This window comes from Hyposmocoma kahamanoa, unplaced genomic scaffold (genome assembly GCF_003589595.1).
Source record: "Hyposmocoma kahamanoa isolate Upper Pololo Valley unplaced genomic scaffold, ASM358959v1 64, whole genome shotgun sequence".
In the NCBI taxonomy this organism is placed as follows: Eukaryota; Metazoa; Arthropoda; class Insecta; order Lepidoptera; family Cosmopterigidae; genus Hyposmocoma; species Hyposmocoma kahamanoa.
Window position 1 is genome coordinate 16795020 of NW_020653852.1, and position 21012 is coordinate 16816031.

Consider the following 21012-nt stretch of genomic DNA (forward strand, 5'->3'; position numbering starts at 1 on the left):
TGATTATATTTCACCTGGAAGTGGAATTGTTGAACATTGTTAAATCAAAATCTCACCTGCAAATGTATATTTTTTTAATATTCTTATAGATTAATGCTAATTTTAACATTTAGAAAGTTTTCTTAACAAGTTTGTTTGGGGCTATTGGGTTTATGATCTTCATTCCATAATCTAAGTTTTCTCTTGTTTTAGTCATTAATATGTAAGATATTCCATCAAGTGCCCTTAGAATAGTGATAACTTCTTCACAGTTGTGTATTTGGTAATTTTATAAAACATGCAAACCATATTATTGTTGTTACATTTTTATAGCTGATGTTAAAATCTGATGGTGATGGATGAATATTATGCAGAAATTAGAATAGTCAAGAGTATATTTACGTAACTTAAGTAATACATAAAGTGAACAATACGACTGACATTCCCGAATGAAAAAAAAATATTTTGGGTAATTTTCCGAAAGTTCAAGTAGTCATTTTTCAAAAAAATAAAGAAAAATATAATTCAAAGACTTGTATTGTCTACATTTAGATACATCTTTAAAGTTTTATTTAGCATGATTTATAAAATAAAATTGTATAAATTTGTATAAACTAAATGTAATTTTCTAAACCTTCACGTCACTTTAAAATGTGAAAAAATATTTTTCAAAGTGGAATTTTTTCCGTAACCCAACACTACTTACAATTACAAAATTTTGTAATATGCTACTGTTGCATAATAACTGCTAGTTACATGTCAAAAATGTAGAATAAAATAGAATAATTTGGGATATCATGGGAAGTTATCCACTATGCATATAACTTACTTGACCTCGCAAGGCAATATATTCTACTTATACCGATTCTAATCTCTGTTAAGAAGTAATATAGCACACATTGGAGCATTGGATTTTACTATCACCATTTGTAATAATTTTAATAGAAATAGGAATTTCATGCATCATTCTCATAAGCACCAATTCTTTAAAGTGCCAAATTGTAAATAATTATTGGTATATGCATTAATTGGAAACATTTGTTTGGTGTCTTGTTGTTGGGAATCAGAATCAGTACAAATAAATTATTTGGTGCTACCTGTGTTGTATTTTATGTCCTAACACATAATTTTTCCTTTTATTTTCGTAAAAACTTTTACTAATTTTAAAGTGGGCATCATCACCTATACAAATTTATTAGATAATCTAAGTTAGTAGTAGCAGTGCTCCGTGTGAGAGGAGTTCATCCAGGGAAGTACTGCCACCTAATCTATTTCTGCCTCCAAGCAGTAAATCATATAAATTACTGCATTCCAGTTTGGAAGGGTAAGGTTGCTGGTGAAATTGCAGGCAGATGGGACATGTCAATTTATGCCTTAGGGTGACAGGCGCAGTGATAGTGCTCCTCAGATCTTTGCAATTTAAAGCTCATGTCATGGATAGGCGTGAACCTTACCACCAGGTGCACAACTTGTTTGTCCGGTGGCTTGATATAAAAATGTGTATTACAAATCACATTTAGAATGTATTTATTTATTTTCTCTTTTTCTTAGCACTAGGTGATAAAGAGGGCAAAGGCAACTTAGTTGTTTCTGCTTGAGAGAAATCCATTGTTTCTACTTTAATATCATCTGTAGACACAGTGTCCAGAAGTTCGAGTCCTTGAAGTTGTTCTTGTTCTAAACTATGTAGCATTTGAAATCCTGGCTCTAGTGAAGGCGTGTATGAATCTAATGCAGCAGGAAAGTGTAATTCAGGTACTTCTTCCAGCTTCAATTGAGGAGCAATGTCTCCTACCGCTATTGCTTCACAATGGGCTCTCAAATCTTCACATCGTTTCTTTATCTTTGCATGATATCGTACAATACGATTTTCGTGGAATTCATGCAGGTTCCCAACATTTAAATCTGCAAACACTTTTGATATTGCATCAGGAAAACCTGATTTTATACCGCTCGCTTCTCTGTCAACTACTGTTCTCAATAATTTGCACATATTAGTCATGTAAAAATCCAGAGCGTCTGTGACGCCGTTCAAAGCTGTGTTGGTGCAAGTAGGGATACCCACGTGACCTATAGCTATAGCTGCGCATTGTCGCAACGCTCGTTTGTGACTTTCAGCTGTAAACGGCAATATGACAGGTCCTTTGCCTAACGAGAAGTCACAGTATTGTTTTTCGAGGTAGTTTATAGATGATCTTATCTCGTGTTCCATTTTTAAAGGAGGATCTGGCGGGATTTGCGGTAAAATATGTGGATCTAACCGGGAGCCTTCAAACACCGAGTTCTCAGTCTGGTCAAGAATTGCAGTCAACTGTCTAATGCAAGCGTGAAGTTGGATAGTGTGTGTGATTAAATTTGCTTTCGGAAGCTCAATCGGTGAAGACTGAACTGTGATAGGGATTTCAGGAATATTCTGCATGCCCAGTTCGATTATAGGATTGAAGTTCACGATTTGTAGTACTGAATCATCGCCACAGTCGTCTTCAAATTCACCCCAGAGCTTTCTTGTGTTCATTTTGAAAACAACAATTGGTTTCTTTGATTAATTTTGTCGATAAATTAACGAAACGCTCTTCTTCTTCTTCTTTTAAATGTTATGGCTCCATCGAAATAATCAATGATTTACGAAACGAAACGCTCAACGTTCTCTAATGTGCTGTCAGTTGATGTTTGACATTTTGACCAAAGAGGATCTAATTTTGACATTGACATTATTAGTTTTAATTTTGGAACTAGAGGTTGGCATATAAACAGAAAGTACTTAAAAAAGTCTGCTTTTTAAAATAAGCGCAAAAGCACGCTTTTCATTTTAAGCGTTAGCGTTGGTCACTGGTCAGTTCTATACATACTCAACAATTTCATTTTTTACAACGTGCCTAAGTTTCAAGTAGCGCCATCTATGTTTCCTAAACAAATTGATTCAACATAACGTTGCATGCTTTTTTCTCAAGCAAAGTCTATGTATGCGCTTAAACATTTTTCTAAACGACTTTTTAAGCGTCAAACTAAAAAGCGTTTAAGTGAAAAGCGCTTTTACAACATTGACTTACAAATAAATGGACGACGGGTCTAATACACAATACATATTTAAACGTAGTGACATGTAAAGGAATATGAAAAAGCTAAAACGTTGAATTTAAATTGTAATGTCATCGCAGTACTGTCTAATTTTGCTTGCTTCGCTGTCAGTCGAACAAACGAAGACTAAAGCGTGAATGACGCTCTGTATACGATTTTAACGCCCTATAAGTTCGGACACTTTTTAGCGCGGACCCGACGTCCATATAATTGTAAGTCAGTGTTTTACAAACACGCTTTTTAACGTTAAAAAAACAAGCAGTTTTTTCCATTTCAACGGTTAACACCTACAAAAGTTAAACAACTTATGTTTTTGAACGTTTTTAAACGCTAATGAACAAAATGTTAATATAAAAATGTTATGTCATAAATAAAAATATAACTCGTTTTTTACAAAAAAGCTTTTTTTTTATAAAAAATAAGTGCGCATTTGACCTCCATCTCACCTGATGGAAAGTGACGATGAGGTCGAGGATGTAGCATGCACACCTAAATAATACCTATTCACTCTCACCTTGAAAAGGTTCAAGTTATAGCGTTAGGGGAACAAGTCTGCAGGCAGGGAATTCCACTCCCTTGCCGCTCGCCATACAAATGTGGAAACGAAACGCTTCGTGCTCATCCGGGGAATATCCACAACATATGGGTGGAACCTCCGCTAACGTCCAGTCTCCCGATAATGGAAAGGGGAAGGCGGAATCAAATTATGCAATTCCATCGCACACTCTCCGTGACATGTCCTGTAGAATACCGATAAGCTGGCCACTCTGCGGCGGTGTTCAAGGCTCTGCAGCTTCGCCTCTACTAATTCCGAGTCACGTATAAGCCTCTTAGCACGCTTGTCTATTGAATCCAAGGGGGCCAGTTGCTATTTAACAGAGCCGTCCCATAAGTTGCAGCAGTACTCTATACACGACCGGACTTGTCCTTGGTACAGCTGAAGCAACTGTCCCGGTGTGAAGTAATGCCTCACCTTGGAAAGGTTCCAAGGTTCTTGGCTGCATTTTTGGCCATGGATTCAATGTATCTGCCGAAGTTCAGATTAGACGACAGGTCCATTCCAAGTAGGTGAAGACGGTCGGCTATCGGTATGGATATATCACGAAAAGTTGGAGTCAGCTCAAAGGGACTCCGTTTTGTGGAGAATAGACACGCCTGTGTTTTGGTAGCGTTAAATTTGACAAGATTAGTATTGCCCCAATCGGAGACTGCTTGGAGTGTCAAATCTAAACGAATAACCATGGACTCTCGACAAGACTGGATTTCTTCTCCACTGACCCTTGCATTGGTCAAGTACCTGTCCACAACTGCGCTGTCATCAGCATACCCAAAGGTACCTGGAATCAACATATCCTTTATATGCATGCAGAAAGAGGGTTGCGGACAGTACAGAACCCTGAGGAACTATCGCCCGATGTTCGGAAGAGTAGCCTTCTAAGATCACTCGAATCGAACGTACACTCAAGAAATCTGAAATCCAATTGCAAAGGTCAGTGGGAAGCCCACAAGAGGGAAGCTTGCTTAAAAGGCTTGCGTGCTAGACCCTGTTAAGGGCCTTAGAAATGTCTAAAGACATTCGCCATGCCCTTCTATAGCCTCGCTCCACAAGTGAGAGGCGTACACAAGAAGATCCCCGGTGGATCGCCCTCTTCGGAATCCGTACTTACTTACTATCTTAAAACCTTTAGGCGATTAACACACTGTACCCCGCCCCGCGACGGTGCGCGAGACGCGGAATCACGCGCGCGGTAGCGAAGACGCAGATCTGTGTCAACGCGTGGTTTAACCTGCGCGGGGGCAGCGGATAGCGGCACCGCGCCACTCAAAGTACTCGCTTCGTAGATGATCGCCGTAGTGATTGCACATGTAGCTGAGATCCTTCTTTAACAAGAATGGTTAATAATACAGAATTCATTCAGGACGCTGCAGTTATACTGTCGATTGTTTTTATTTACTCAAATAAGACACCGAAGGTAACATTCAACTTCATTACAAAGATTTAAGAAAATAATTGAAGATTAATTTTTCAACTACACACGAATGTCAACTGAATCCTTTGATTATTTGTTAGGGAACATCCGAACGACAATTACTGGAATAGACACAAATTGATTAAAAATCTTCACTCTCTTTCGAGTCTTTGACCAGTGTGTGTTGCCAGTGATCACATATGGATCAGAAACGTGGTCCCTCACTATGGGCCTCATAAGAAGGCTCAAGGTCACTCAGCGGGCAATGGAGAGAGCGATGCTCGGTATTTCCCTGCGTGATAGAATCAGAAATGAGGAAATCCGTAGGAGAACTAAGGTAACCGACATAGCTCGAAGAATTGCTCAGCTGAAGTGGCAGTGGGCGGGGCACATAGCTAGGAGAACCGATGGCCGTTGGGGCGGAAAGGTTCTTCAATGGCGACCGCGCACCGGACGACGTTCAGTGGGTAGGCCCCCCACCAGGTGGACCGACGATCTGGTGGAGGTCGCGGGAAGCCGATGGATGCGGGCAGCGCAGGACCGATCGTCGTGGAGATCGTTGGGGGAGGCCTATGCCCAGCAGTGGGCGTCGTATGGCTGAATGATGATGATTAAAAATCTGAGCGGTAGTGCGGAGCGCAGAGTGCCATACCCTGCGGCTCGCCGCGCCCGCGCGGAGAAGCGTTGTCAATGTTTTCAACGGCGCGTGTTTTCCGTACAAACTGAGGTACTTCAGTCAACGTTAAAAAACGCAGCTCAGCGCTCTGTCGCGGGGCGCGGTGCAGTGTGTTAATCGCCTAAGTGGTCTACTCTTGTGTTTCGCCATGAACACGACGTTGCAAGCTTTTTTTAAACATAAAAGTCTATGCGCTTAAACGTTTTCTAAACGTTTTTGTTAGCTTCAAACTAAAATGCGTTTAAGTGAAAAAGCGTTTAAAAAAGTACCTTTAAACGTTTAAAAAATAACCAGTTTTTCCCATCTCTATTTAGAACAGTTCTTAGAGATGGCAAAAACGGCTGTTTGTCAATAATTATTAACAGTATACTTAATTATGAATTAATTATACTGCAAGATGGACCGACGATCTGAAGAGGGTCGCGGTTAATGGTTGGACGCGGGAAACGGGTTGTCATTGGTTGGTCGATAAAAGTGCCCGATCCACTATGGCGTACACTTGGGGATGCTTATGTCCAGCAGTGGACTGCAATAGGCTGATTGGTATACTGTTATGCGATTTTTCAAGAACTGTTATCGTAAAATGTTGTCAGAAAACCTGTTATTCTGCTGTTTTGTAGTTTTGCATTCAGTATGACAATGAGCAGGGAATGAATATTGTGTAGTGTTGCCAGATGGCTAAATTTCTTATATTTTTCGTAACTTTTGATCTTCTCGCGTAATACGTAAACGGTTTTTGTTTTTAAGGCAATTTTCGTAACTTTTGAGGGAATCCAAACTACGAGTATATTGCCTATTTAACTTCCTCCGTGGCCGAACGGTTACCGTGCCGGACTGCCCCACAGAGGCCAAAGGTTCTAATCCCGGGCCGGAAGAAATATTTGTTAGGCCATACAAATATTTATTTCTCTCGTGAGTCCTGGATGTAATTTGTGGTTGTTTATGTGTGTGTCCATGGCACCCGCGACACAGGGTGACCCTAGTGTGGGGCTATGTTGAGTATGTGCGTTATTATTATTTGTTATTGTAAATCCTAAATAGTTTACAAATGCACCTAAATGAGACAAAAATTGACTTATATGGTGTTTACAAGATGTAATCAATCAAATAGGGGGAAGCGGTGCAGTTTGATACAGAGGGCACATTCATACACCTGCATCTCCATACCCTCAAACATAATATTGGTTGTGATAATACTAAAACGTGCCTTTGTACGTGTGAGTAATAGACATGCGATGATGCAGCTCACCAGTTAGCCGTTGTCGTTCGACAGGTCACAAAGTGTTTTCACAGCCGTTGACTAAAAAAATAAGCGACACAACTACGAGTGCCACTGCAGTTTTGTTCACTTTACAGGGTTTTATGTCTTAATACATGGTAAACTAGCGTTTCCAATAATTATAATTGCATGTGACTTCGAGAGAATATATAAAGATTTTTTAAAATATTTTTTTTTCTAAACTGGCCGGTGGGGTACTTTTATACACTAGTGAATGCGGCTGTTTGGTACGTATCAAAGTGCTCCTATTAGTTATTTTGTACGAAAGATCTAGAACTGTTTCTACAAGTTATTGTAAAGAGGTGAACTAGTGTCAGCTCTTCCTCCTGTATTTCTAGTTCCAAGACTACATTACAAAGAACACTTTTCAAATGGTGCCCTAGAAAGAAGTCTTGATCTAGCATGTGCTGAGACACATATAGCGTCATACTTTGTGAACAGTTGATCACCTAGTGCTGACAGTACGTGGCAACGAGGAATGGCACTCTACCTTGATTCACACATCTAAGTGCCCCAAGCGATGTATCAAAGTACCCCACAGGTGGGGCAGAATTGGACACTTCCCATTTTTTGTGAAAATAAAAATTTTTCAATTGTTCGATGCTATTTATGACAGAAAATATTAAATAGTAATGTAGTTATATCATCAACTAGCTTTTGCCCGCGACTTCGTTCGCGTGGACTTCAGGTTCGTCTCGTCTAGTCTAGTAATAAGTAAGAAATACGGTAACTAAGCAGTGCAGAGCCCTAATCATAGGTATGGACCTATGATTAGGGCTCTGCGCTGCTTACTATTATTATTACTATTGCTCTGCTTATTATTAGGGCTCTGCACTGGTAGCTACTGCAGTATGCTCCTATAAACTACATTTAACGATCTTTTTCCTTCAGCATAAACATGCAGATTCTTCGCTTTGGAAACACGTGAGCAAGCCACATAGAGCTGACCGTGAGAAAAACATGGCGTGCCCAAATGTAGGCCTGCTACCTTCAAGGTTTGACCCTGCGATTTGTTGATCGTCATTGAAAATGCGACTTTTAATGGGAACTGCAGGCGTTTAAAATTGAATGGCAAGTTGTTGGGTATGATTGGGATGCGCGGTATAAGAACATTGTCTCCCTTGGCTTCTCCAGTTAAAATTGTAACCTTCACTATATGCCTTCCTAATTCGGTAACTCGCAACCGAGTACCGTTGCATAATCTTGGCGCATCCAGGTTACGCATTAACAAAACGGGTACACCTACCTTTAATTCCAACTTGTGTGATGGCACCCCGGACAACTCTAAAGAGTTTAGGAACTCTACGGGATAACTTGTAGTGTCATCGGATGACATAACTGTGTCAATGGAATTATACACTGATGTTTCGCTGTTTATTTCGGCCAAGATTTTTTTATTTATTTTCGCAACAGTCTCATTTTTTGGTGCCAATATGGTTCTTTCACACAACCAATTTTCGTCAAGAATATTTTGTTGCAGATTCGGAAAAACTTGTTCAATAAGTTCGTTTTCTGTCTCCACAGCATGACAAAATTGCTGTGTGAAAAGAACCATACCTTCTTGGTCGGTGTTTAGGTGGCCTTCACCAATTTCTAGCAGTTTTTGAGCATGTGCTCCTGATTCGACATCGCTGAATAACTGGACTCGCATGTTAGTGGTAAGATAAAGCTTTTCAACTTTAGACCACAGATATGAGGCTTTTAGACATGCGTTAATTTCATCTGCTGCAGTGCCTCTCTCGATAACAGGTAAAGTCTGTCTAAAATCCCCTGCCAATAACACTACCACACCACCCATCAACTTTCGATTGCTGTGAATATCTTGTAGACAGCGATCAAGTGCCTCAATGGCGCGTTTGTGTGACATAGTGCACTCGTCCCACACGATCAGCATACATTGTTGCAAGAGGGCGCCACGGGCACTGCTCTTACTGATGTTGCACGTTGGGGTTTCTTCGCTCGCCAGATTAAGAGGTAATTTAAAAACCGAATGTGCCGTTCGTCCACCGCTCAGCAATGTTGCAGCGATCCCAGAGGAAGCCACCGCTAATGCAACTTTACGGTCCTTACGAATTTTTGCTAGAAGCAAATTAAGCAAAAATGTTTTACCTGTACCGCCCGGGGCGTCAAGAAAGAAAAGGCCGCCTTTGTCAAGCTCAACTCGTTGTAATATTTTGTTATAAATGTTTTTTTGTTCGGGTAGCAGGCGTGGTTCAGTTTCGCTGACCTGAGCGTCTAATAAAGCAATATCGTAGCTTAGCTCTTTGATCAAATCGGTCGACAACTCTCCTCGACGCTCTGGTGTAGGCATACCGAAGTCGGACAATTTCTTACCGGAAATCGTTATTATTTTGTCCTCTATATGTCTCAGTGCTTCATCGAAACATAGATCATTGTTGACTTGATCCATCCTTTCAAATCTATGCAAGATATCCTCCGATAATGCAGATTTATACTTATCCCATAGTTGAAGAGGATTGGATAAACCGCAAGTGCATATCAATATTGCAAATAGTTCTCTTATTTGCGAAGGAGAGCGACACAGCACTGCCTCTTCCATTGTGGCATCCCAGTGGTTGTCATCTTCCAACAACCCCAACTTCTCACACGCTTGTCGAAAAGTTTCAAGTTCTTGGCCGTCAACTGTTTTTAGATCCAAGAAGCTAGTGGGGCCCTGTACTACATTCAGCAGCATTCGCAAACAGTAACATTCGAAGTTACTAACATGCACTGTGTAAATGCGCCCAAGAGCATCTCCTGCCTTCACACCTGGCCAGCCGTCGACAGGTGTACCTTGTAAACGACGTTTCCATTCTTTCGACGACACGTTCCATGTATAGTAGCGGGGTACGTCAACATAAAGTAATGTTTTTGCAAATGCGTCATTTTGGCAAAGCAGGAAAAATGCAGTTAGTGTCGTCTTAGGTGGTGCGGCCATTCTCTCTCTAAAATTGTTTTCAGTGAAGTAAATCCGCTGACCATTAGGCAGATGAACCGCAAGGTGAGTGACTGTTGGGTGTCTTTCATGCAGAGGCAGACCCAAGATCCGCCACGCTGCTTCGTTACTACTAACATATCTACCGGCTCGATACGTTTGCACCTCATCTCTCGGGTCAATATTAACATTCCCTTGCTGTCGAATGTTAAAAATAGCCTGGTCGCTGCCTTTGTTTATATATTTACAAATATATTTTATCGCCTGTACCGTATTGCAGAACTCTACATTTATGTGACAGTTATAAATTTTAGACAGAAGAGGAGAATATGGGACAATCTAGCTATTGTCAACCAATACTTCCTGTGTTCCACCTCGGGTTTTTAGAGTTATCGTACGGCCACCATCTCCTGGTGCTCTACGCCTGTACAAAGGATAGCCTTTGTCGTTAGTTTGAGTATCTTTTAAAAGCGCCCTTGGATACTTTTTGGTGCATTTTCCTTCTTTCATGCATGGTGATGACGGATTTAGTGCACCACAGGGACCGTGAATCATATTTTTGGTTACAGTATCGTAGAGTTTTCGATCACTTTCTGGATTTGGTATCTCCGCACTTATGACTTCATCAATTTGGTTGGGGCGTAATTTTTCCGTCAACCACAGCAGTAAGTGCACGTGAGGCAGACCTCTTTTTTGCCACTCGATCGAGTACATGAAACACTTCATATCTCCAAATATTTTACCTTTTGTAAGTAGAGCAACCAATTTTTGTACTTTTATTTTAAATAACCTGGCTGTTAAGTCATGTCTGTCTGTTGCATTTTGACCTGGAATGAGCTCTTTAGTAATTTCTGGCCAAGCGGGATTACATGTCATTGTAATAAACAGATCAGGCCTCCCGTAGTTACGCACGTATGTGAACGCATCCTGCGTGTACTCATGAAGATATCTCGGGCTATTTACAAATGACGATGGGAGTATTACCAATTGACCCAAATTGTTTGGATCTAAATCCGCATCACTCCTGACCGCGTCTTGTAAATGTATATAGTTTTCTGCTCGCAGTTTTGTTTGGTTTAAAGCAATAAACCTTAAGCGCTCACTCTCCACTTTGACATACATGTCCACCAAAAACTGAAGAAAGAGAAGCCTACATCGAAGCAATAAATTAAAATTGTTGCGACGTACCATCATATGATACGCATAAAAGTCTTTGCACGACACTTTTTTGTTCGGTATAGGCTGTTTTGTAACTGGGTTTGTCTGAGGAATATCAAAACTGTACCCCTCTTGTCCTTTCCAAAAAATTATCGGGTACTCGAGAGCATCATAAAATCTATGAGTGTCCGGAACTCTAGTAAGCCGGCCATCGTGCGCCTGAATAACAATGTCCCGAGACGCAGTTTGTTCAGTACTAACTACTACGGCAGCTATTTCGTTTGTGGTCGGGGCATTGAATCGTCTTTCGTGTTCACCACGTGGTACACCATCTGGGTGTATCACGACCTTGTAATTATCGCTAGTCACTCTATCTTTAGCCATTTTAAATTCATGCACTAAAACGTTGTGATCATGTAGAACTTTTTGTATTTTTTGAACTGTGTTTCTTTCCACACCTGGTACGTACTCAGAACGCCTATCAACTTGTGCTTCCTCATCACCCATGAAATAAACTTGCAAAAATTTTGGTTGCGTATTAGTAGCAGGAAGCAAAGAGCCAATTGTGTGGTATATTTGCCCTTGGATTGTAAAAGTCGGGCAAAATCCTGGCATCGACACAATGTTATCAGCTCCAAAAGATGTCATATGGAAGCATGTATTGTATTTTCTTATGTTTTTTAAAAAACGGCGAGACTCATCTGTTTCATTTGAAAAAAGTTCTTTAAGAGGTTCAACAGGCTCGTCTATTGAAGGAAGAATTACTTTTCCTCCCGAACAACACATGCCTGCAGCTTCCTCTTTCCATTTAAGAGCACCGCAAAATCTGCATTCTTTATTCATCGCTTCTATTTTTATAAGCTAGTGGCTTTCGTAATCAAGAGTTTCATCGTACTCAAATGCAGCTTTATCGAATACTCCCCACGCGTTTCTTGTAAATATTAATCGTCGCTGTTGTGCCCTTTCAGCAACAGCGCGTCTGCGAGCTTCAGCAGCTTCAACAGTTTCAGTAGCTCTTTGGGACCCTATGTAAGTCGCTTGCTGAAGACGCCGAGCTTGAGACTGTTCGGGTGTCTCAGAAGCCCGTTGAGATGCCAGATATTCAGCGTTCTGTTGACGTCGAGCTTGAGACTGTTCGGGTGTCTCCGCAGCCCGTTGAGATGCTAGATACTCAGCATGCTGTCGACGTCGATCCTGGGACTGTTCGGGTGTCTCAGAAGCCCGTTGAGATGCCAGATATTCAGCGTTCTGTTGACGTCGAGCTTGAGACTGTTCGGGTGTCTCTGCACAACAACAACGTCTGCCCTCACGCGTCTGCCCGCGTTCGGGTCGCGCACTCAGCGATGAGCCACTTCTTCCCCACCGCACCTACCCCGCTCCCCCCACGACCCGTTCGCCTTTCACCGCTGCCGGTATTTATCACCGAAACGGTATTTATCGCCGAAATTGCTATGACTCTGCATTTTAAATCTGTGATATCTTCGAAAATATTTATTTAATTTACATGCTGTAAAAAGCCATATTGATCTTTACTAAATGCACAATGTATTTAAGATACTTAATTGGATAAGGATTAATACTGTATTGCTTAAAATCGCTTCGTAAATAAGCCATTATTTCTCGTACAAAGTAAAGGATAAAAAATGGTTATTGTGGGTTATTCCTAAGAGATAAACATATACCATCACGGACTTTTTTGTAGACCTTTTTAAGTTGTACAATACTGTAGTACATTGTTTTGATCTATCTTGTAGGATTCAGTCAGCGTTTGCAATGTAAGCGCAAAAAATGTGTTTTTTTACGACCTCACATTAGAAACCTCAAAAATTGTAGCCTATGTGTTATTCTGATGTATAAGCTATAGCCTATGTGTTATTCTGATGTATAAGTTATATTGTGGTAAAGTTTCATTCAAATCCATTCAGTAGTTTTTACGTGAAAGAGTAACAAACATCCATACATCCATACTTACAAACTTTCGCCTTTATAATAGTAGTAGGATTAGGTAGAAAGAATATTCATTATACTTGCATTTAGTAGCCCAAAATTAAAGTTAAAAAAAAGTGTACGCATCTGCCCCGCTTCCCCCTACTGATTATAACTTGATATTACTTGAACGTAGTTATTTTTTTATTTTAGGATTTAAGCGTATATATATGAATTTTTAATTAAAGGAAACGAATTTGTAAAATGTAAACATTTTGCAGACAAAAATGTAGCTTTTGGGATTTTCGCTTCAACGGATCTAGCAATACCACGGTAACACTGTTGTTGAATCTGATAACTGCGATTCGCGAATCGCGGTCAAACCATCCGTTATCCGTAATTCACGCAATGTAACCTACTGGCAACACTGCACAATATTCATTTGCTATCATTGCTGTCATATTGTGATGCGTTATCATCTCTATTAAGTTTGTGATATTGTGTGCAAAACTTACTGTTGGGTCATGGGAAAATTTCCATTTAAAAAAAATCATGTTTATTTGAAAAAAAAAATATTTTTCCACATTAATTGACGTTTGACTCCTGTCAAAAGTTAAAGTTACTGACCGAAAGCGATGGAGTCTACAAGAGGTGGTGGTGGTGTAGTTGTTGAAGGTTTTTTGGCTGTTGTGAAATCATTTTAAATCTCGTTTTTCTTTTATGTGGCTTTTAGCTATACTAGTTTATTTTATATTTTAATTCACGCTAAATAAAATTTCAAAAGATATTTCTAAACATATAGATATGTCTTTGAAATTATATTTTTCCAATTTTTCGGGAATTTTTCCGGAAAAATTACCACTATTTGAATTTTTTGGAAAATTACCCAACAGTAGCAAAACTACAAATCAGCGGAATAACAGGTTATCTGGAAAATAGTTCACAATAACAGTTCTTGACAAATCGCATAACAGTATAATTCATTTCATGACATACAGCCGTTCTTGCCATATATATAATTGAGTATAAAATTGTTCGGAGCTCCAGTGACGTATGAAAAAACTAAAACGTAACTTTTTTGGTACATACAAAAACACCATATTGATGATATTGATGATATATTTTTGACTGATTGATTAGACTGGCTCCTGCTCGGTCTTCAAAGTGAGCAATCCCATCTTTATGTATAGTTCAAACGACGATATGAGCTAGTTAAGTTTTTAATTTTTTATTTCCGTTAGTCGTTTAGTAATTACTGCTCGAGATTTGGGAAAGAATAGGATTCGTGAGATGAACGACGCTATAATTTAAACGGAAATTTTTATTTTCCTTTTGACTTTAATGTGTTTTTAGACAAACTTTATAACAAAAATTAATTGAAATGAAATTCTTTGTCCTTTATGTTTCTTTTTATCTGTCTACACTCAGTTTTTGGAGAGTACAAAATTTAAAACAATGATCTTTGTTTCAAAATCAAAATTACTCTATTTGACATGAAATACAGTAAAGATAAACAAATTAAAATAAGTTATATAATCATTGACTTACAAATAAATGGACGACGGGTCTAATACAAAAACCACGAAAAAAATGTCCCAAGTCAACCTATTCGAAATTTAAATTGTAATGTCATCGCAGTATCGCGCTGTCAGTAGAACAAATGAAGACTAAAGCGGAGTGTCGCGCTCTGTATACGATTTTAGCGCCTTACAAGTGCGGACACTTTTTAGCGCGGACCCGACGTCCATATAATTGTAAGTCAATGTATATAATATACAAATAGCTGAATAATAACATAGATAGCTGAATCACAGCTACAAAAGACTATACAGTACATAACGGTCTCTGATATTGGGCCATAATGTGCCTTAATGGTTATGAACACACCAAAAATGTACAACATATTTTTTTACGATATCAAGTGACGGGACGACCAAGTCGTGCTTGGTCTTGGTGGAGTGGCACTCAGAGCTCTAAATCGCAAAGGTCTGAGAGGCACTGTCACTGCGTCTCTGAGACCCTGAGACATAAGTTGACAAATTCCATGTGCCCGTAATTTCACCAGCACCCTAACCCTTCAAAACCGGAACACAGTAATGCCCACATTACCGCTTGGCGGCAGACATAGGTGAGGTGGCAGTACTTCCCAGGACTCTTTTACAAGGAGCTCTACTGGTACTAAACTTGTGTGTTATAGGATTGCGTAAACCATATTTTTTAAAATGGGTACGTACCCATTTTAAACTTATTATTGACAAGTGAAAATAATGTGATTTAAGTGAAAGTAAAACATAAATATTGACTCCCGCCGTTTAAAAGACTATTTAAAAAACCCAAACAAGTGAAGTAAGTTATTTAAGAGAAAGTGAAAACGTAATTGTATTAGAACCACAATGGAAAATATTTATTTATTTAGGATCCCGATAATTAAACGAAGACACGGCTCAAAGGACTTGTAGGACTTGTATCCAAGCCTCAACTCCAACTAAGATATTATAAAATAAAAAAAAAATTGAAACCCCTATCCAAAGAGAATTATTATCACTTATCAATTGAAATCGAAATTCATATTATTATTTTTTTCTTTAGAAAGCTATTTAAATTGATAGAAGTTATAATTTGCGCGGTAAGTCGTACCTTTGATATAATAAAGATACAAGTGGTCATTGGTCACTAAAACTTTTATTTGACTAATTCATTAGTAGAATCTTTAAAGCTCTGTACTAAAGGTTGTAATTTTGCTGTGGTCTTATTTACGACCTAGGGTGCGCAATTATTAAGCTTATATATTCTGTTACCGTAGCATGCATCAATTGCACAATGAAGCATAGATAGCGTGCTTGTATTGTGCAAAGTACCCGTAATGTCGCACAATTTTTTTTATAACTTTGAAATTAAATTTTTATAATTTCAAGTAAGTTATTTAAGTTTGCAATAACAAGGACACCAAATGCAGTGTAAGCTAATTAAAATAATGGCATGGTGTGGTTATGGATAGGAAATAAACGACATTCAATTATGAACGCGCTACGGATTGCGTAGATACTACGCGCGTGGTCGTAGGCGGTGGCGGCGGCGTAGCCTTATTCTAACAATCTAAATATTTTTAGAAAATGTACCTAGGATAGTATTGCATTCACAGAAACAGAAAGAAGTATCGTAACATTGTTGCAGCAATTTATTTCTGACTATTTTCGGATAAAGAAAGTTGTGATTATTCCAAAAATTAGCACGAAGTTACGAAATTACGCTTCAAAATTTAAACGACGAATGGCCATGGAGTGGAATTTCTTGCCTGCAGATTTATTTTGTGATACCAAGTTGCGGGATGAACAAGTCGTGCGCCTGATGGTAAGCAACACGCCTATCCATAACAGTTGCAGTGCCACTCAGAGCTTAAAATCGCAAAGATCTGAGGGGCATTGCCACAACGCCCGTCACTCTGAGAAAAGAAAAGTCTCATGTGCCAGCACCCTTACCTTACACAACCGGAGCGTAGTAGTGCTTACATTACTGCTTGGCGGCAGAAATAGATTCCACGCAATAGAATAGGCAAAGTATAGTAAAGCGCAGTACTTCCCTGGACGAACACTTTCACAAGGAGCTCTACTGCTACTAAAATGCCATATATAATACCATATGTATGGCAAACGGCTATGGAGTGGAATGCCTTGCCTGCTAACTTATTCCCTGAACGTTATAACTCGCGCCTTTTCAAGGCGAGAGTGAATAGGCATTATTTAGGTGTGCATGCTCCATCGTCGACCTCATCGTCATTTCCATCATGTGAGAAGGAGGTGAAATGCGCACTTATTTTATAATACAAATTTTATAGGGAAATAGGAGAAAGAGGAAGATCTGGATGGCATTCTTTTTTGTACTAAGTATTATGGACGATAAAAGTAAAACTCGATGTATATACAATATGTAGAATTGTTCCTATGTATATACATGAATTAACATAATATAAATATACGAATAAACATAAGTCGCATTCTTATTTGTAGCTTAGTTTGTAAAAGCAGTAGCGGTAGCAATAATAAGAAGTTAGTAAAGCATTTTCACAAAAGAAATATGAATGTCATGGTAAATAATCTGCGGCTTGGTAAAAGAAGTGCCTAAGTCCATATTACTTACGCACGTCTTTTATGAAGCCACACAAACATAAGTTGCATTTTCAGAACCACACCGAACTAAGTTATAAAGAGCTTCTCTTCTTATTATTTGAGGACTCCACAAAGCAAAGTGTATGAAACTCTATGAGTTCAGTCTTGCATCGCATAAACAGTTCGGAATAAGCCTGTCGGCTTCCATTCAGGACATGAAACGCAGGAAACCGAGTCGCAGATCAATCGCCCTCCCCTCCCGCGTTCTGTCCTCATGTCCCCGCCCAGCGACAGGACCCGAGGATGTCCAGACAGACTGCCTGACTCCTCAGTCTGCTCCCGACATTTGACGCGAGCGCACGTATCGACCGCTCTCTTTTTAAACCACGTCGAACACAATGCCGCGTTTATTCAACATGAACTGAGTGCTCCGTGGAATCTATTTTTTTTGCTAATTGCTAACGGTAAGTCCACGTCGTCTTCCCGTTATGATAATGATGATTTTACAAAAGATGAAGGTATGTCGATATTGTAGTTATTTTTCTATTGCGCAGTACAAAGCGTTTCCACTTGTTGAGTTGCGGTTGAAACTGTGTGTTGAGACTGTGAAGGAAAATGTGACTGAAAAAAGTTATAGTTACTAAATGAGGGGGAAGCCGTTGATAATGGTTGCTTAATGGGCGGTGGAACAGCCACAAATTGCAAATTAAGCGAATCTCAATTCCATCAAAGATTAGAGAGGATATGCTAAGATTATTCTTGTTTAAGAAATAAGTCCCGTTTATTGAAGAAACTTTTATATATTTAGTAGTGAATATTTTATAATGGTATAAGTATGGAATGCAAATAAAAAAGTAAGTATGCGATGCAAATAAAAAAGCCGTGGTAGTCTAATGGTTTGACCTATCGCCTCTCAAACAGAGGGCATGAGTTCAATTTTTTTTTCGAAATTTGTGTGCGATTTTAATTTTAAATTTACCGTGAGCTTTTCGGCGAAGGAAAACATTATGATGAAAACTGTACGTCGAAGAAGGTTCACCCCCTGGGAAAACGTGAAATTTCCAACCCGCATTGTGCCAGCGTGGAGAACTGTGGCTTAAAAACCCTCACCTGAGAGGAGACACGTGCCGATAATGGGACGTATATATGCATGATAATAGTATGCACAGTTTTATTATTAAGTTACACATATATATGTCATTAACAAATATCATGAATAAACGATGGTAGCCTTGTAGGAGAACTGATAGAATCCCTGTGGTAGCATGTAAGGACCACGGTCTAATCACCACGTACATTTTGCTTTGTATGTCCAGGAAGATGAACGTCGTTAATGAATAGATGGCTCTCTCTTTCTTTTCTGACATTCAAATTTTTAATAATTTCTCAGAATCTATATATTTCATAAAGGCGATGTATTTCCTTTAAAACATTTTTTTATGACAACAAGTGATGGGACGAACAAGTCGTGCGCCTGATGGTAAGCGACACGCCTGTCCATAACAGCTGCAGTGCCACTCAGAGCTTTAAAACGCAAAGATGTGAGAGGTACTGCTATTGCGTCCATCACTCTGAGCCATAACTTGATAAGTCTCACGTGGCTGTAGTTTCACCAGCAACCCTTACCCTTCAAAACCGCAACGCAGTAATGTTCACATTATTGCTTGGCGGCAGAAATAGGTGAGGTAGCAATACTTCCCTGGAACTTTAAATAAAAACATGAACCCAGAAAGGCACGAATTAAAAAAAGCATGAATTAATAGGGAAAACAATATTTCCCCCGTTAGCCACCAGGGGTCTTATGAGCTGATGAGTCTATACTCGTTATGTATAAGATACTCTTTGGTATGAACGGCAGCCATCGAGTATATAACCAGAAATAGAAACTAAATGTTATTTATTTTGTTTGAAAACTATTCTGCCAAATCATTACGTTCACAACTGCGCTCCGATTGGCCAGCCCGAATTCGAAACAATTTACGAGTGTCGTCAATTGTTTCACGTCAATTCGACTAGTTTAACTTAAACTTTGCTATAATGGACGAAAATTGAAAAATTACATACATATTTAATTACCGATGAAGCGTGATTCCGTTGGTTTTGTAATTGGATGTTTTGCTATTTCTCCCACACCACCGAATGGAACAGCCCCCCATAGTTAGAGATATTATCTTTATTACAATAAATACAGAATATTTTTGGAATATACGGAAGACGTACACACAGGTCAGTTGTTGGCGCTGTACTATTTCAGCTTTCCAATTTGTGATTTCAGTGCAAACGAGAGTTGATATTTAAAGGTGATATAAGGCCCATTTGCCTGATGAGTTGACAGGGATGGTCCTTATTTCGTCTCTATTTCTGGTTATGTACTCGATGACGGCAGCATGTCTTGCTAAATATTGTCGGATCTTGTTCCATTGCTCGAGAGGCGATAGGTGAACAAAAGACCATAGCTTGACTTGCTGTTGACTGCATGACTTCAATTTCTAGGTTACGTATATGTTAACGTTCAGCTATACCTCTAGTTAAAGGTGCATCGCAGCCTGGGAAAACTGATGAATTCTCCTACCAGTAAGTAACAGTAGAGCTCCTTGTGAAAGAGTTCGTCCAGGGAAGTACTGCCACCTTACCTATTTCGGCTGCCAAGCAATAATGTGAGCATTACTGCATTCCGGTTTACAATACAATACAAAATGCTTTATTTCTCTCAAAAAGGTTTACAAAATGCAGATTTGTTACATTTCATGTTAAATATGAAGCACCTTAGTGAGAGCTGGAGTCTGTACTAGGCTGGGGACCTGTGTTACAGATCACAAGGCTCACACCCTTTTGACAAGTTTATCAGAAAAGTAACACTAATAAAATTTAACAAAAATAATGAAAATTAAAGAGTAAAATAAAATTGATAGCTAATTAGAATATAAAACAAATAGAAAAAATAGAAAAATCTCTGTGCGTGTGTGTTTGTGTGCGTGTGTTTGTGTGTGTGTACGCGTGTGTGTGTGTGTATGTGTGTGTGCGCGTTGGGGTGTATATATGTGTAATATAACTTATTTTAGTATAGTTAATAGTTTTTCAGTCGAGTCATAATTATTGTGTGTGATCAGCCAGTCAGTAATATTTTTTTTACATTTCGCTCTGCATAAGGGGTAAGTTTGGTAGGGTAAGGGTGCTTGTGAAATTACAGGCACATGGGACTTGTCAACTTATGTCTTGGGGTGACGGTCGCAGTGGCAGTGACCTTAAGATCTTTGCGATTTAAAGACCTGACATTACTATCATAAACGACAACTTTTGTTCCATGACTTTTAATAATACATCTGATTTTACTTTCGTACAAAAATAAAAGTGTTTCAATAGATCGCTCTAAGCGGTGATAATTCTGTGCGATAGAACAAAACCCTCACCACCAAAATTATTTTTAACTGATTGCATAAGGGGCTATGGGATGGGAACTGTCCGTTAACCGATTTTAATAAAACTTGGCAAATAGATATAGTTCAATAGTTTTATTTCCTAAGTGTCATAATCGTGAAAATCTAAGAACTCGATAAGTGTATAAATATACTTAAGTATGTATGTATAAATAAAATAAATTCAGAATTTCAGTTTAAAAGTAAACTGCTAAAAGACTATTACATAAAATATGTAGAAAAAGAATTGTAGCGATTAGCTACAATATTATTAATAAACAAGTAAATGTGATAGGAAAAGAAACTATTTTACCGCATTTAAATCGCGTATATTTGTTTTTTCAAACAAACCAACGTTTCGGCCCCTCTACAGGTCCCATGGTTACGGTTGTAGAGGGCCCGAAACGTTGGATTGTTTGAAAAAACAAATATACCTACGCGATTTAAATCCGGAAAAATAGTTTCATTTTCTACGTGTAACAATCGCGA

At 39.0% G+C, this 21012-nt stretch overlaps 3 protein-coding genes across 3 annotated transcripts in view; 1 reads left to right on the plus strand and 2 right to left on the minus strand.

Moving 5' to 3' along the window:
• Positions 1-1407: 1407 nt before the first annotated feature.
• Positions 1408-2494, minus strand: LOC113230908 (STAGA complex 65 subunit gamma-like). Its single transcript, XM_026465018.1, has one exon. The coding sequence runs from the start codon at positions 2492-2494 to the stop codon at positions 1511-1513; it is 984 nt and encodes a 327-aa protein (XP_026320803.1). The 3' UTR covers positions 1408-1510.
• A 5329-nt stretch (positions 2495-7823) lies between these two features.
• Positions 7824-9920, minus strand: LOC113230911 (ATP-dependent DNA helicase pif1-like). The gene has a single exon (XM_026465020.1). It carries the CDS (start codon positions 9918-9920, stop codon positions 7824-7826), a length of 2097 nt encoding a protein of 698 aa, XP_026320805.1.
• A 7470-nt stretch (positions 9921-17390) lies between these two features.
• LOC113230638 (excitatory amino acid transporter 3) overlaps positions 17391-21012 on the plus strand; it is a 44746-nt gene continuing 41124 nt past the window's right edge. The window contains exon 1 of the mRNA XM_026464640.1: positions 17391-17571. The gene's annotated coding sequence lies outside the window, so the exon portion shown is untranslated. The remainder of the gene's footprint in view (positions 17572-21012) is intronic.

Excerpts from the sequence above, each read along its gene's own strand:
- LOC113230908 (XM_026465018.1), bottom strand. The coding sequence starts at position 2,494 with ATGAACACAAGAAAGCTCTGGGGTGAATTTGAAGACGACTGTGGCGAT.
- LOC113230911 (XM_026465020.1), bottom strand. The coding sequence starts at position 9,920 with ATGGCCGCACCACCTAAGACGACACTAACTGCATTTTTCCTGCTTTGC.